General features: G+C 31.8%; 1 protein-coding gene across 1 annotated transcript; it reads left to right on the forward strand.

Moving 5' to 3' along the window:
* Positions 1-13,248: 13,248 nt before the first annotated feature.
* On the forward strand, positions 13,249-15,000 carry LOC132725052 (uncharacterized). The gene is made up of 3 exons (XM_060710038.1): positions 13,249-14,134; positions 14,276-14,468; positions 14,712-15,000. The coding sequence occupies exons 1-3, from the start codon at positions 13,249-13,251 to the stop codon at positions 14,998-15,000; spliced, it is 1,368 nt and encodes a 455-aa protein (XP_060566021.1).
* Positions 15,001-16,286: the final 1,286 nt, after the last annotated feature.

Raw genomic sequence — 16,286 nt, forward strand, 5'->3', positions numbered from 1 at the left:
ATTGACAAATTACACATTTAGCCTTTTTATTATTATTTAAAAAAAAAAACAAAGTTAAATGCAAAATATATACTATATAAAAGCAGAACGTTGATAAAAGCTTACCTGTTTATGCGCTGTGTTAAAAATTATCTTTGTGCATTACATCAAATGTTTCGGATCAGCCATTGCTCAAGCCAATAGTTTGACGGTGTGTAAGTTGGATATCGGCCTCGTACATCGATCTTTCTGTTTAGGAAAGACCTGGTCACGAATTTCATGAAACACCTCGAGCGCTACGCGCTCTCGGTGTCACATGAAATTCGTGACCAGGTCTTTCCTAAACAGAAAGACCTCGTACTCGGTCGATATCCTATACATATCTTTCATTACTCTAAATAAGCTACCCTTCAATAGTAAAACCACACACTCCGTAAATTCATGCTTAATTCGTGATATCAGTTTTGAAGTCACGTGATCTTCCTTGACAAAAACACTTATACCCGCACTATTTCTTAAAGCATTGTTGTGTTTCTTTCTGATACAATCAAAATGACAAAACCCAGGCAAAAACGTATCATATTCACCATTAAAGTTGCCCCATGTTTCTAATAAACCAATAATGTCAAAATCATTTAAATAATTTATCAATGAAATATCTTGTCTATGTTTATTTAGACCTGCAATGTTCCATGTCAATATATTTATATGTTTGTAAGTAGTAACTGGATCTGTTATTTGGGCTGGACCTAATACCTAAGGTACAGTTTGCGTTTCTTGGCCGTCGTCTGTTTGTTGATAACCATTGCCTGTAATTACCCGTCTCTTTCTCTGATGGAATTTGGTTCCCGGATTTCCACGTGCATGACCTATGATATAACTGTATTTCTTTTCCTCGTCATATCCGTACACGGCATTTTCAATAATAAGTTTATCATAGTTCATCGAAGCGTACTGTCCGTTTTCTCTGGCGTGTACTAGGCGTTTACCTAGTTTTCGTCGATGTAATTTTACACGGTCCGTGAAGTCCTCGTGCACATGTCGTGTAGACTCATTATCTAACACATGTCTGGCCTGATTGGGTATAGTTTCCTTGTCTTTAAATCGTGAGAATTTAACAATGACAGTACTTTTATTTTCGTAACGTGACTGCGCTCAATTTCGACATGCTCCATATCAGGCATATTTAGATCAGATGTTATGAAATCTCTCACTTTTCTCCATGATTCATTTAAAGACCCTTCAATACCTATTATACGTATATTGTTCCTTCTAGAATGGCCTTCTAATTTGTCCGTTTTCTTCTTGATTATATCAATTTCTGACCAAAGTTTTTTATTCTCTTCTTTTAGTGATTCATTTTCTGCCTTTTAATTTAAAAGAATGCATAGAATAAAATGATAAATAAAACGTGTTTTTTAATATGTATTTGGGTAAATATTTCACCAGTACAAAGCACAAATTTTATAATTGATAGGGCATGTATAATAGTTTAAGCTACTGTGATTATGTAACTCACATATATTCTGTATTAAATGTTAGATGCTTTTTTTGTTGATTAGTGTTAGATATGTCAAGCATTCTTTTGTTTTGATCAGTATAGTTTTTGAAATGAGGAAAAACTATGTGCCATGTCTTTTTTCCTCATTTTTTTCATGGTCTGTTCTTAATGAATTTCTCCGTATTATTTCACGGCGTCTCAACGCCGTGATATTGTGATGGGTAGTTTTCGGTAGCATGGGCAAAAGTCACGTGACAAAATTCCTTTCGATTTCTACAGCCGACATTTTATTGGCTTTTTACGCAATCATTGTACAGCCCATTTCCGTGCAAAGTTACATAAAAACATTTTCCTTTCAAATCATATACATAACAGTATTTTTATCAACACGCGAAATATCAGCGTGATATATTTACACAATTTCGCAAATCCTTTCGACACACTTGAGAAGTTTGAATACTAAAACCCGGATTTCGAATATCGTTGTGGTCTACATTGATGCCGTACATGTATCCATTCGTTCATTCATTTATATATTTTCAAAATTTTCCTACAAGAAGAAAGTTCACCTGCCAATTAGTATAAGGATAGGTAATGGACTGTTATAAACGATTATCCTATTAATTTTTATATATTACGTTTATCTGTTGCACAGAATGGTTGTTTTTACAAGGTGTACCAGCATCCGGATGTTGAAAGCTATCCGATTTTCTGCAAAACTGCTGTAACATGGCCATCTATTTTTTTTATGAATACTTTACCATGAATTTGCATGGCTTAATAAAACTGAGCCTGCAACATTTCTTAATTTTGATGTTTGGGGTGTTCTTTTGGGTTTCAGGTTTTCTCTATTTTAAGGGGAAGTAACTCATGTTTACTAAATAATCTGTTCTTTTCTGTCTATCTTAGGTTGAAGTTAGGTATTACTTACTATTTTTGTTTCATAAATTTACCAGTTGTAAGGTATTAATCAAAAGCATAGAGGCCATGATGAGTGAATATTGATATATATTTTTTTACTGGCTTTATATACCTTTGACCAGATTTTTCTAGTTTGTTCAGTTAGCACATATACTATAGGTATTCTGCTAGAGGAATATTCTAATCAATATGTGAAATTATTATTTTGTATGTGTTTGTATGTAAATTGCTCATAAAATAACCTTTGTTAAAATGAAAAGGTAGAATATTTAAGCTAAACATATATGGGTGCTCATTTTAAACACTTGATATATACAGTTGAGTTCACACCAAACTTCCCACCCTTGTGCACTTCTAGTGCACTAGAGCTGAACTAGAAGTGCACACCGTGTGCACTTCTAGTGCACTAGACCATATGACCAGGCTGGCCAGAGAAGGTGACACCTAAATGGTTTATTGGATAATTGCATATCAAGTGACAGGGGGCATCTATGTTAAGCTGCTGTAAGAAAAAAAAACTTTGGGAATATGTGGCCTATTCATGAATATAAATAAGTAAATTTTAAAATCAGCAGTTTTAACATTTTAGGTGATGTCATGTAAAAGCTTAAAATTATTTTTTTTATTGATTGTAATCATATTTTTCTTAACCATATTTTACTGTAGGTGTAAAATAAAACCCCTTAAAATCAAATTTATAGAATTAATAAGGTTAAATTTAAATATGCTCCGTAATGGATAATTAAATAAGTGTTTTTAATGGCCATGTATTTCAATTTTTCTAGTGTACAAATGGGAAAATCAATGTGATAATTCTGGCCCAAATAATTTAGTTTGTAACAACATAAACTTTTTTTCCATCAGCTCAAACAAATCAAGGAAAAGTTTATATTTAAGCTAAAATATTATTTTTATAATATATAACTTAGAGACAGTTCCTCGTGTACAATATTGAAAGAGAATATTAATACATTGATGCTAAAACAATCAATATACTCATTATACTGTGGAAATTTAGTATTCAACTGTGTAATGCTTGCATATGTTTTAAAGATATAAATAATTAAAATATTATCCATAAAATAAATAAATTCATGATTTCAATATTAAAAATTAAGTTTAGAGGGGATACTTTTATTGAAGAGGGAAATCACAAGTCATGCTGTGTATTGGGATTTTCTGAGAGAAACTAACAGTTTTCCTTATTATAACCACTCTCCTGCTGATAAGAGGGCCTCAGGGTCAATGACAAAGATCAGTCAATTTTGCAGATTATAAGTATGTATTGAAATTCCCTGGTTTTCTCAGAATGCATGTTAGACATAAGCCTGGAATTCATCACGCGTTGGCACTCAGGCTAGTTAGTCATATAGATAAATGACCATAATTTTTGTATAATCAAATATACAAAAAAATCATAATGGCATAAATGCGTATTAGATATTATTGTCTCTAAAGCAGAATTTTCTATATTTATACACATTTCTTGCCATTCTGCATAATCATATATAACTTAAGAGGCAATTCCTCATGTTCAAGATTGAAAGAAAATATTATTTCATTGATTTTAAAACAATCAATACACTGTGATAGTATGTTTTTCAACCATGAAATGCTTGCATACTTTTTAAAGATATATTATTAAATAATTAAAAATTTTCCATGTAATAAATAAAATTTACAACTTTATTCAAGATTTCTATATATTAAAAATTTAATGTATAAAGGGAATGCTTTTATACAAGAAAAAGAAAAAAGTTTCAAGTCATGCTGTGTATTGGTATTTTTCTGGGAGCGACTGCTTTCATTACACTGGTCTCCTGCTGATAAGAGGGCCTCAGGGTAAATAACAAAAATGCAGATGTATGCAATATTTATTTAAAATTTCCTGTGTTTTTCCCAAAATACATTTAAGACATAGATAAATGACTATATTATTTATTATTATAATCAAATGTAAAAAATAATCATAATGGCATAAACGCATGATAGATATTATTGTCATTATTATTGTCTTTGAAGTGGAATTTTCTAATCTTATCGTTAAAAAAACTGGTTTAAAATCAATATCAGTGTTAACCATTCTAGAAAGACCTCATATTAATATTTATCCACATTTCTTGCAATTTTGCATTAAATCTGCAGCATCTTTTAGTTTCTGAACTGGAAAATGTTAATTTTTTCTATTATAGATTTGACAAATTTGCCTAGTGTCAGTTTTAACACATTTATAGAAGATAATATATTTTAAAGAAAATATTTAAATACATGATTATAAAACTTTTGCAACTTCCTTTTCTCATTAATGCAGATCTGTTTTTTTTGTTTTGTTTTATTTTAATAAAATATCATACATGAGCAGAAAACAGTTACAGAAGATTAAAGTGTCAAAAGTAAATTGCTCATAAAATAACCTTTGTTAAAATGAAAAGGTAGACTATTTAAGCTATACATATGGGTGCTCATTTTAAACACTTGATATATATACAGTTAGTTTTATAGTAAAGTCTAATGAGGGACAGTATTTGTTACTGTAAGAGATATGCATTTAATGTTTAGAAACTCACACAACTTAATCTTTATTAAATAATTTTTATTGAGATTTTTTTTTTACTTTTATACTATACAATATCATGTACATTACAGTTTTCTTTCTACAAGATTATGAATTCCACCCAAACACCAATGTTAATAGGATGTTATATTTATTTTTAATGGAACCTGAGAATTATTTATGTAATGTTCATACAAGTGTATCATACAGTATATGGATATAATGTGTATTTCTGTATTTAAAGACTTACAGTTATGATGGATGAGACTTGCATTTAAATTTATAAATGATAATACATGATCAGTCTACAGGTTAAAGATGTTTATAACCAGTGTTAGTATCTATAACAGAGTTTATATATATTATAGTTTTCTTTCTACTAGATTTTGAATTCCATCCATTAGTACCAATGTTAATGTTAGGATTTCATATTTATTTAATAGAAACTGGGAATTATTAATGTTATGTGCATACATGTATATCTTAGTATATTGATATGATGAGATTTATAATATTTCTGAATTTAAAGAGTTACAGTTATGTCATTATTATTAAAGGATTGAGACTTTCATTTAAAGTTATAAATGATAATACATGCATTGATTGAAAATGTCCTGAATCTCAAATGGATCCAGCAATATAATTGATAAAGTCTCAAAACAAATCATATTCTGAATAGTTACATTCTATTTTTTTTTAAAACATGTGCATAGTTTGAAATGGACAGCTTCTGCCTTATCTAATGGAGGGACACCGGTCTCAATCTCCAGGTCTCCTGAGTCAACCCGACAACATACTTTTCATAGAGTAGATTGTTACTTGCCCTTGAATAAATTTGTACACTAAATTTATAGTGGGTGATTTAATGTGCCACATGAAAACCAACAAAGTACAAAAAGTAACCAGGCGCCTGATGAAAACATGAAAATACAATCTACAATGAAGTGGTTCGTTGGTTGCATAATTTTCATGTTTTGCCTGGTGCCCTCAATGATGCAAAATACAAATCAGTCTTCATAAAATTCTTATCATAGAAAAAAGGTTAGTTTTTTATCTGTACAAAAAATAGATATTGTACATGAATTAGCACATGCAGTTATGTTCACTTTAAAATTAACCTGTTATAAATAATGGCACAACCAATAACTCTCTAAGCCCTTTTTAGTAAAAATAATTATACAATGGTATATAAATTGTTATCTTAATTAAGACTATATGAGTATGTAAGGTTTTTTTTTCTTATTTATTAATTAAGAATTATTTATCTGTTAATTTGAAAATCTAAATATCTGTCATGGTTTAGAACTGTTCACTATTTAGGGGAGAAAATGTGTAAGTGGCCAGATAGCTCAGTACATTATTCTGTGGGTCACAGGTTTGAGTTATGGTGAAGCTGAAAGTTTTTATCATCCTGTGACTGCATATAACTATGAGTTTAATTCACTATGCTCTGTTAACATCAGAAATTCAAGGACATTAATCAATATAGTGGAGAAATATGTTGTGGTTTAGAACTGTTTCATTATTTAAGAGAAAATGTGTAGCCGGCCTGATAGCTCAGTTGGTCTTCTGAAAGTCATGTGTTTGAGTCATGGTCAGGCAGTTTCAGTCAGGGTTTAGAAGTGGGTTTGTGACTGGCACATGTTTTATTCATTTTATAAAGTGCATTTAATTTGAAATGGACAAAGGCAGTATTGCATGATACTGTTAGATCTACAAAAGCATTTGATACAGTTGATCACACTATACTGCACATGAAGAAGTTCTTTTTCTTCTTCTTAATGGAACTTCAAGCATCTGCCATATGTAATGACATTCTTACATGGTTCAAGTTTTATCTCTGATAGCAGCTGGTTGATGTGGCTGGTACTCCTTCTACTTCTGCTCTGAGTACCTATGGTGTCCCCCTGATGTTCATTTTAGGTCCTCTTTATGTCTAAAATATGTCAATGACATGTCTGCAACCCTAAGCAATACTAAGCTTTATTATATGCACAGGTACAAGTATCAGACCTGGGAAGAAAAAATATGATAAGATTTTCTTCCCAGGTTCGATACTCGTGCATGTGATTATCTGATGATGATTCAGGTATCCTTGTATCTGGTAAAATAAATCTTAAGATTGGTTAATTGACTATAAATTGTCTTTGCATCTTGGCAAGACAGTGTCTATTCTTTTTGGTTTAAGTTTCAACTTAAACTAGGCCTAGCCTCCAGGTCACATGAAATGGTACAGCTATAAAGTAAACATCTTTTGTTAAGTATTTAGGTCAAATTCTTTTGGCGTCGCCCTTTGATGCTTTTCATCAATGCCATTCTTGTTGTCTTTTTTTAATAATTTCATTTTCTTGCGCAATAAAACATTTTTTCCCTAAAATGAGACTTCGTTTTCCATATGCGTTTCACAGTAAGCATTTACCATACCAGGTTGTACAATAACTTAATTTGGTCTGTAAATCAGTCTTTTACACAGTCTTCTGAACTTCATTCAGAATTCATGTCTCATTATTGTGAGCAAAATTCCGAGTTTCCTTTAGCTATAAGCTGGAAAATGTTTAATTATCCCCCGCCGAAAAGGCGGTTGGGGATATAAAATTAGTCTCCGTCCGTCCGCCTGTCCTTCCTTCAGTCTGTCCTTCCGTCCTCATTTTAGTCCGGACCATATCTTAAAAAGTATTTGAGGTATCAACTTGAAACTTCATAGGTGGATATTAAATCATATTTAGGAGAAGTGCAGTGCACAACAATGATGATTCTACCCTATATACATAATTTTTCAGTTATTGCCCTTTGTTATTTTTCAAACTCAATTTTTGTCCAGAGCATAACTCAAAAAGCCTTTAAGATAGATAAGTCTCACTCAGGAGGTGTGCAGTGCAAAAAAGTGATAACTCTACCCCTTCATAGTTTTTGAGTAATTGCCCTTTGTAATTTTGCATACTTTATTTTACACCTGAGTGGAGCATAACTAAAAAAAATCTTTGAGATGTCAACATGAACTTCATCGATGGATTGATCTTATTGAGGAGGAATGTTGTGCGAAAGAATGATAACTGTACTGATTATAATTTTTTAGTTATTGACATTTGTTATTTTTCATACTTTTTGTCCGGAGCATATCTCAAAAAGTGTTAGAGGTAGATCTTACTCAGGAGGTGATAACTCTACCCTTCATACATGTATTTATTGAGTTATTGCCCTTTGTTATTTTTCATACTAAATTTTTCACCTGAGTGGAGCATATCTCAAAAAGTGTTAGAGGTAACACCTTGAAACTTCATAGGTGGATAGACCTCATTGATGAGGAGTGCTGCACACAAGAGTGATAACCGAGCGTGCATTATTTTTCAGTTATTGCAGTTATTTTTCATACTAAATTTTTGTCCAGAGTATAACTACAAAAGCCTTTGAGATATCAACATGAAACTTCATATATGGATAGATCTCACTCAGGAGGTGTTCAGTGCATAAGAGTGATAACTCTACCCTTCATAATTTTTGAGTTCTTGCCCTTTTTATTTTTCATACTAAATTTTTCACCTGAGTGGAGCATATCTCTAAAAAAGCTTTTGAAATGTCACTATGAAACTTCATAGGTGGATATATCTTATTAAGGAGGAATGTTGTGCACAAGAATGTTAACTCTACCCTTTATAATTTTTGAGTTATTGACATTTGTTATTTTTCATACTTTTTGTCCGGAGCTTATCTCAAAAGTGTATGGGGGAATAACTTGAAACTTCATAGGTGGATAGATCTCATTGAGGAGGATTGCAGCACGCAAGAATGATAACCTACCGTGCATTGTTTTTCAGTTATTGCCCTTTGTTATTTTTCATACTTAATTTTTGTCCCAGAATATAACTACAAAGGCCTTTGAGATATTACATGAACCATCATAGGTGGATAGATCTTACTCAGGAGGTGATATACCCTTCATATTTTTGAGTTGTTGCCCTTTGTTATTTTTCATACTAATTTTTTCACCTGAGTGGAGCATATTTCTAAAAACGCTTGTGAAATGTCAACATGAAACTTCATAGGTGGATAAATCTTATTAAGGAGGAATGTTGTGCACAAAAATGATAACTTTACCCATTATAATTTTTGAGTTATAGCCCTCTGTTATGATAACTTTACCCATTATAATTTTTGAGTTATAGCCCTCTGTTATTTTTCATACTTTTTGACCGGAGCTTATTTAAAAAATTGTTAGAGGTTACAACTTCATAACTACAAAAGCCATTGAAATATCAACATGAACTTCATAGGTAGATAGATCTCACTCAGGAGGTGTGCAGTGCAAAAGAGTGATGACTCTATCCTTCATAGTTTTTGAGTAATTGCCCTTTGTACTTTTTTCATACTTAATTTTTCACCTGAGTGGAGCATAACTCAAAAGGTCTTTGAGATGTCAACATGAAACTTCATTGGTGGATTGATCTTATTGAGGAGGAATGTTTTGCGAAAGAATGATACCCTTTATAATTTTTGAGTTATTGCCCTTTGTTATTTTTCAAACTTTTTGTCCGGAGCTTATCTCAAACAGTGTTAGAGGTATTAACGTGAAACTTCATAGGTGGATAAATCTCATTGAGGAGGAGTGCGGCACACACCTACCGTGCATTATTTTTCATGTATTGCCGTTTGTTACTTCTCATACTTAATTTCGTCCAGAGCATAACTACAAAAGCCTTTGAGATATCAACATGAAACTTCATATGTGGATAGATCTCACTCAAGAGGTATGCAGTACACAAGAATGATAAATTATTCTGCTCTACTACATATGCATGTCTCTTGTAACAAGTTACATTACAATACTTAAAAACCTTAACAAGTTAACCTGTCAATTAAACTCAATGCTATTTGGAGATACCTTAACATTATACTTATAACTGTTTTTTTGTATTTTTTCTTTTTTTCGCCGTGACAATCACATTGCTGCATTTCCCAGCAATTTTTTACTTGTTGAATTTTATTCTTTCATCTATGATAATAATTATAGTTGAATATATGCTTTTCTATACAGTTCCTGTATTAGATGAAAGTTGATGATTAGTGTTGAATAATGGTGAAGGGAGATTGTCATAGTAAATACCATGTGATGGAAGTTTCAAATTCCTAAAATTAGAGAACATTTTAATCAGGGGAAGTAAATCTGCCAGTCTGTTCGGTATTTTGTCAAGTTGCCACACGATAGTTATCATCCCTTTTGACCATGATTTTAATGAGTCTGAGAATTAGTAATGTGAATAATTGTCTCAGATAATAGCAACATAGAAAATAGCATAATTAATGAAAAAGAATAATTGACAGAGTTCATTTATCAAAGTTCATGGAAATAAATTAATCTTCTTTTGTGTGACATAGATTTTCAACCTCCAGGCAAGTTATTTTATTTAATTATAATGTTATATAGACAGTATAGTGAACAATTGATGTTTCATCAGTAATGACAGTATTTGGTAATTTTCGCTTCCCGGGCTATAGTTAGACATTTTTGGGACTTCATGGTCATTAGTTAGGTATTTTGACTTTAATGTTCATGTGGTTACTATGAGAAAAATATCATGAAATATAACACTGTTTGATTTATATATGACTTTTTGGTGATATCATGTAGGTATTATCTTATAGTGTATTATGCTGATTACGTAATATTTTTAATCTGTTTCACAGATGTAATATTAATAGTGTCATTTGTCTGTGTCTATTTCATCATGGTAGATGTAGTAATGGCTATCACATTTAAATGATCACTTCTTTAAACATCTTCCTTTTCTTTAATCAAAATAAAGAAATTGAATAGTGAAACAGTTTATTTTTATTAATGACCCTGGTATATACATTCTTCTGTCATTCTTTACTTCCATATGGAAGTGTCTGTGGCCTTGTGGTATTCAAACCACTTGCCCCTCATTGCTGTGGGTTCAAATCCCACAGGTACTTTAAATTTTTCATATGATGAAGCTGTCCAGCTAGCTTATGGAACGTCATTGGTTCTACACTACTGAAATTATGCACAGACTTGCACCCGAGGTCTTCCTCCAAGAGTAAAGCTGGAAAGTTGCCATATGACCTATACTGTTGTGGTGTAGTATAAAACTCAACAACAACAAAACACAAAACCTCCATATGCACGGTTTCAGCAACTTGTTTCAAAATCTTAATACTAGACACATTTACTAACAAATACAAAAGCAATAATCATGGCATTTACAAACTCTGATCATTTTCAGAGTCTGGATAGCCATAATTCTTTAGTGCAAAAAGTAAACAATCAAAGAGCACTTGACCCTAACAAATTCTGATCAAATAAAGTTATGGACGATAAGTTATCATCTAGCTTGTGAAATCTCAGTGGTTTTACTCATCAATTAAACAAGAAGTCTCCATAATATTACGACATTATCAATGTTTATAGTATGGGCAAGTCATTATTATTGCTATCTCTAAAAAAATTTAAGTTCTGCATTTGTCAATGGAATATTTACTGTTGACTTATGTCCTGGCTATCTGGGACAGAAGATGTGTAAATGTGTTAAAGCAGCCAAAAAGCTCAGCCGTTAGAACCACAGAACAGAATTACGAGGGTCCCAAGTAAGTATCTTAAGTCAGGCTGCACATTTTTCCATTTTCACCCTGTGACATTTTGACACCAAACGTGGGACCATGACTGAATATAGCTCAGAGTTTAATTCACATTTCTCTGTTACCCTGAGAAATTGCAGGACTTTTTCAATAAAGCATTGGAGTAATTAGTTTTTGAGAGGAATCAGAATCAGACACATCATTTTCATGTTTGATAGTGTTCCAGAAATCAAGCCTGCCTGCATGTGCTATGTTTATTAAAAAATTATCACAGTCTTACCTGCGTAAGAAAATTTCATGGCTTGAGGGATTTTCAAATAACCTCACACAAATCTTTGATGCAATGAGATAGTGGAACACATTGGTTACTGAAATGTCAAGACATAAGGCCTAAAAAGACGGTGGGATGATGATGTACATCATCAATTAAAGGTAATAAGATGTAATATATTCAAAGCAATACAACACTACCAGGCTACCTATGGGGTTTTTTAACACATCATCTTAAATACACAACAATGGTTAACTGTTAAAATAAATTTCCCAAGAAGTATTGTTTTAAAGTTTTAACGGGGCCCCGGGCCCTTTCTAAATCCTCCCTTTCTTTTTTTAAATCCCTTTTAGGCGCCCAAAGGGTGAACATTACTTGTCGCCCCGTTTAATGCATGGAGTAACTGTACTTCTGACAGATGAGTCCTCAGTCATTATTTTATTCAAGACTTTATTTATCAAGACTTTATTGTTTTAAGTTGATGATATATTTCCATGGCACAAAGTTGTTTTATATTTTATAAATAGAAGAAATGTGAAGACTATGTATATTACTTTAGATTTATTTTGTTTTTATGGGTCAGCAACTTATTTAGATGATAAAATCTGCAAAAACCATTAGAATTTTAAGCTTCTTTTAATTTTTATTGTACATCTGCATGTTATATCAATAGTGTTTGAATACAGTACCTTCCCTGTTACTAATCAAATACATCACTAAATAGTTTATCATATAAACCAAAGTACAGGAGTGTATATAAGTCATTATTACACAAGTGTAACATTTTGACATGAAGTCATCTGAATAATATAATTTGCATTATAAACAAACATAACGTAATTATGAGCATTACCAGGTCCAAAGCAAATTAAAATGACTATCATTAATCTTTCACTGTAAACTGTTCTTTTTCTGGATATGTGATAAGTAGAATATTATATTGCTAAATTTATTCACAGACTTCAATTAAAGTCTAAACTATTGAATAAAATAATATTATGCTTGCCAAAGGCTCGCACATGATATTTATTCGCAAAAGGCTTGCAAAATATGATTTTATTCAACTCGTTTTATAAATTAAGTATTAAATCTACACTCTATATATCATGTATGCATGACTACTTGTAGTGTAAAGTGAGAACAGTTAATGATCATATGACAGAAAATTGTGCAGCCATCCATAGTGTTTTACCTGGCGAAATCATTTGCACAGGTAAAGAAGTTTTTTATAGTGAAATTCTGTTGAAAGGGTACAATATATTATGCCTGCCTTAAGACTGGAATGACGGGAATATTAGAGAAAGTTAATATATTGTCAAATCAAGATTGCTTTAAATGGATATTATAATCAAAGACAGATTGGTTTATTTTATGTTAATCTAAAAAAAGGACAACTAAAAAAAGACAACTAACCCTGTATTTGTGACCATGGCAGTGTCTGAGTGTAAACAGTCTGATTTAAGTGAATCAATTTTGAAAAGTTCAGCAGAGGATTTTGATCACAAATGTGTGCCTTGTTTATCATCTGACAACCAAATTGTTGAAGCAATTGGATTTTGTGTGACATGTCAGGAGTTTCTGTGCAGAGAATGCTTCAAGTTTCATAAAAAGACGAATGCACTTAAACATCATGAACTGCTGGATCAAGTAAGCATGCGGAGGAGCGGTACTTCTTCTATGAAGGATCATACTAAATCTATACCAGAGATTTTCACACAGAGATGTCCTACACATAAGAACGAGTTTATCAAGTTTTTCTGTCCCATACATGAGGCAGTTGGCTGCACAGTCTGCATGACCATTGATCATAGAACTTGCAAAATAGATTATATACCTGAAAACTGTACAGGAATTGCAGAGAGTGTAGAATACAGCAATGTTATACAGAAGTTGGACAAGAAAATGAAAGATGTTGATGCTGTTTTGATTAAAGCAGGACATGATGACAAGTTTCTAGATCTTCAATATAATAACTTTATTCTTGAAGTAGCAAAGCATCGAAAAAGGATTGACAATCGATTAGATGAACTTCAAGAGAAAGTAATTGAAATTGCAGGAAAAAGGAGATCCCAGGACAAAAAAATCATTCAAGAAGTAATTGGTAAATGTAGTGACACTTCGAGTGAAGCAAAGAAAATGCAGAGCAGTTTGCAAGACAACAAGGCATCAAAGCAGAATATACAACTGTATATAAATATTAAACAAGCTGAAACAAAACTCAAAACAGATGATATACACCTGACTGAGCAATCATTAGACAAAATAAATGTACAATACAAGTTTCAACATAATGAGGACCTAGAAAAAATGATTGGTAAGCTGAATGCCTTTGGAAAAATAAGTTTCCCATCAAACCTTTCAAGAGAAAAAAATAATTCAAAATGCCTGACATATTTTGATAAAATCAATATAAGAACTGATTCGGACAAAGCTTTCTTCAAATGTAATGTCATAGGATGTGCTGTGCTAAGCTCCAACAAAGTTGTCTTGATTGATAGTGCCCACAATCAGAAACTGAAAGTTGTAGATACAGACGGTAAAACTGTGATAGAGGAAAAAGTGATGGACCCACCTCCCTCTGGAATTACAGCAATACCAAATGATCAGATAGCTGTTACAATTCCAAAGAAGAGAGAAATATTGATAATGTCAGTGTCCAATGAAATTTCAATGGTGGGAAGGTTAAAACTGAAGGAAGAGTGCCATTGTATTACATATTGTCAAGGTCATCTCTATGCTCTTTGCAATAATCCACATTGCATATTAAAAGTTGATATGCAAGGTAAAGTGTTGAACAAACTTGCTGAAAATTATGAAGTTTTTTTTAAAACATCAGTCATGAAAACATTCATTAAAACCAACAGGGAAGAGGACATGTTGTATTATTTTAGATACACTGAAACCACAAGTGGTCATAATAGCATGATATTTGTTCGCATGGATTTAAATGGAGAGGTTTCTGCTGAATACGCTTCTGCTGACGTCATATCTAAAACGCCTGAAGACATGGTAGTATTAGATGATGGATCTCTGCTGGTATGTGTTAATACAAGTCCTGCCATCTATCGTATATCACAGGATTTCAAGGAATTCTATGCTGTAGAGACAGTGTCCACTGACACACATTCAATCTGTTACAATAGAAATCTAAGAAAATTTATACTGGCTCATTCACAGTAACCTATTGAAAGTTTATGAGTTGAAGTTATAAAATAAGCTTCTGATGCAAAGCAGAACAAAACTTTTGCTGACAATAAGCATGTTAATGCCAGGTATTCAGTTCTTACTTCTATAAAAGATTTTTGTTTAAATTAGTTGTCATAAATTATATTAAATTCTTGTTTCTATATACATTTTATGGTGTGCATTATATCAGATATTGCTCTTTATTATAAGGAATGAAAATTGACATTATTTTATGTTGCATCATTATTCTACACCAATATATGATCCAAATGGTTCAACAGATTTCTGTTTGTTTTTTTAAGGCCATTAGTGCTAAATGTCCACTTCATCATCTCTGTGACATCATAAATCATTTTGTTGTTTTAAAAATTAATTGGTCCTTAAAAAATTAATGAACCATTGACAATAATAGACAAAACACTATCAATAGCCAGCCCGCATAGCTCAATCGCTTGGAGTGTGAAACTTGTATCTGTGGGTTCCATTCCCAGAATGGCCAACTAAAAAAATACTAAAACATTTTTTCGGATGAGACTTTTAATCGAGGCCCCATGTATTGGTGCTTAAACACTTAACACGCTAAAGAACTAGGAGAGGCTTCTGAATTTAGGACATTTTCTGTATCTGTATCTTGCACTATCTTCCAAATCTAAAATGAATAATTAATACTCTTCTAAACGAGTTGCACATACATGTATGGGCAACCGATGGCGAATACAAAATAAATAAATACATACGCATAACAGCCAATGTATAAAAAAGGGAAAGTACATAACATATCACGAACGTTTAATTACAAATAAAGATCTAACAGTGGAAACAATTTTTAAACAAAAAAAAATTAAAAGTTTCGTTTTTTCCCTTTAATATATTTGCCCATAAGAAATGTGTTAAAACTTACGGGTTTTTAAAACAAAAAAGATTATCTTGGGTTTAAATAACAATAAAAGAAAAAAACAATTAGTTTTTTAAATCCAAAATTTTTTTTTAAAATATATTTTTCCCACAAGATACTTTAAAAGGGGTATCCAAATTTTTTTTAAACCAAGACCCTGTAAAACAGGGGAAATCCCCCCCCCGGGGAAATTTGTTTTTTTTCCCTCTTTTGGAAAGAATGTAATATGTAGAAGACCCAGAAAAAATTAAATTTTTAAAGAGGTCTTTTGGTAATGAAAACGGGAATGGTTTAAAAAGTGTTTAAAAAAGTTTTTTAAAACCAAATGTGAAAAAACTGAATGGCTAAAAATAAAAAAGGGAAATGGGTTTATTAAAAAATTGCA

Source organism: Ruditapes philippinarum, unplaced genomic scaffold, assembly GCF_026571515.1.
Source record: "Ruditapes philippinarum isolate M1 unplaced genomic scaffold, ASM2657151v2 ctg813_1_1_1_1, whole genome shotgun sequence".
Classification (NCBI taxonomy): Eukaryota; Metazoa; Mollusca; class Bivalvia; order Venerida; family Veneridae; genus Ruditapes; species Ruditapes philippinarum.

Excerpts from the sequence above, each read along its gene's own strand:
- LOC132725052 (XM_060710038.1), top strand. The coding sequence starts at position 13,249 with ATGGCAGTGTCTGAGTGTAAACAGTCTGATTTAAGTGAATCAATTTTG. Across the intron at positions 14,135-14,275 it reads GGACCTAGAAAAAATGATTG|GATGTGCTGTGCTAAGCTCC; the intron begins GTAAGCTGAATG and ends GTAATGTCATAG. Across the intron at positions 14,469-14,711 it reads AAGAGAGAAATATTGATAAT|ATACACTGAAACCACAAGTG; the intron begins GTCAGTGTCCAA and ends GTATTATTTTAG.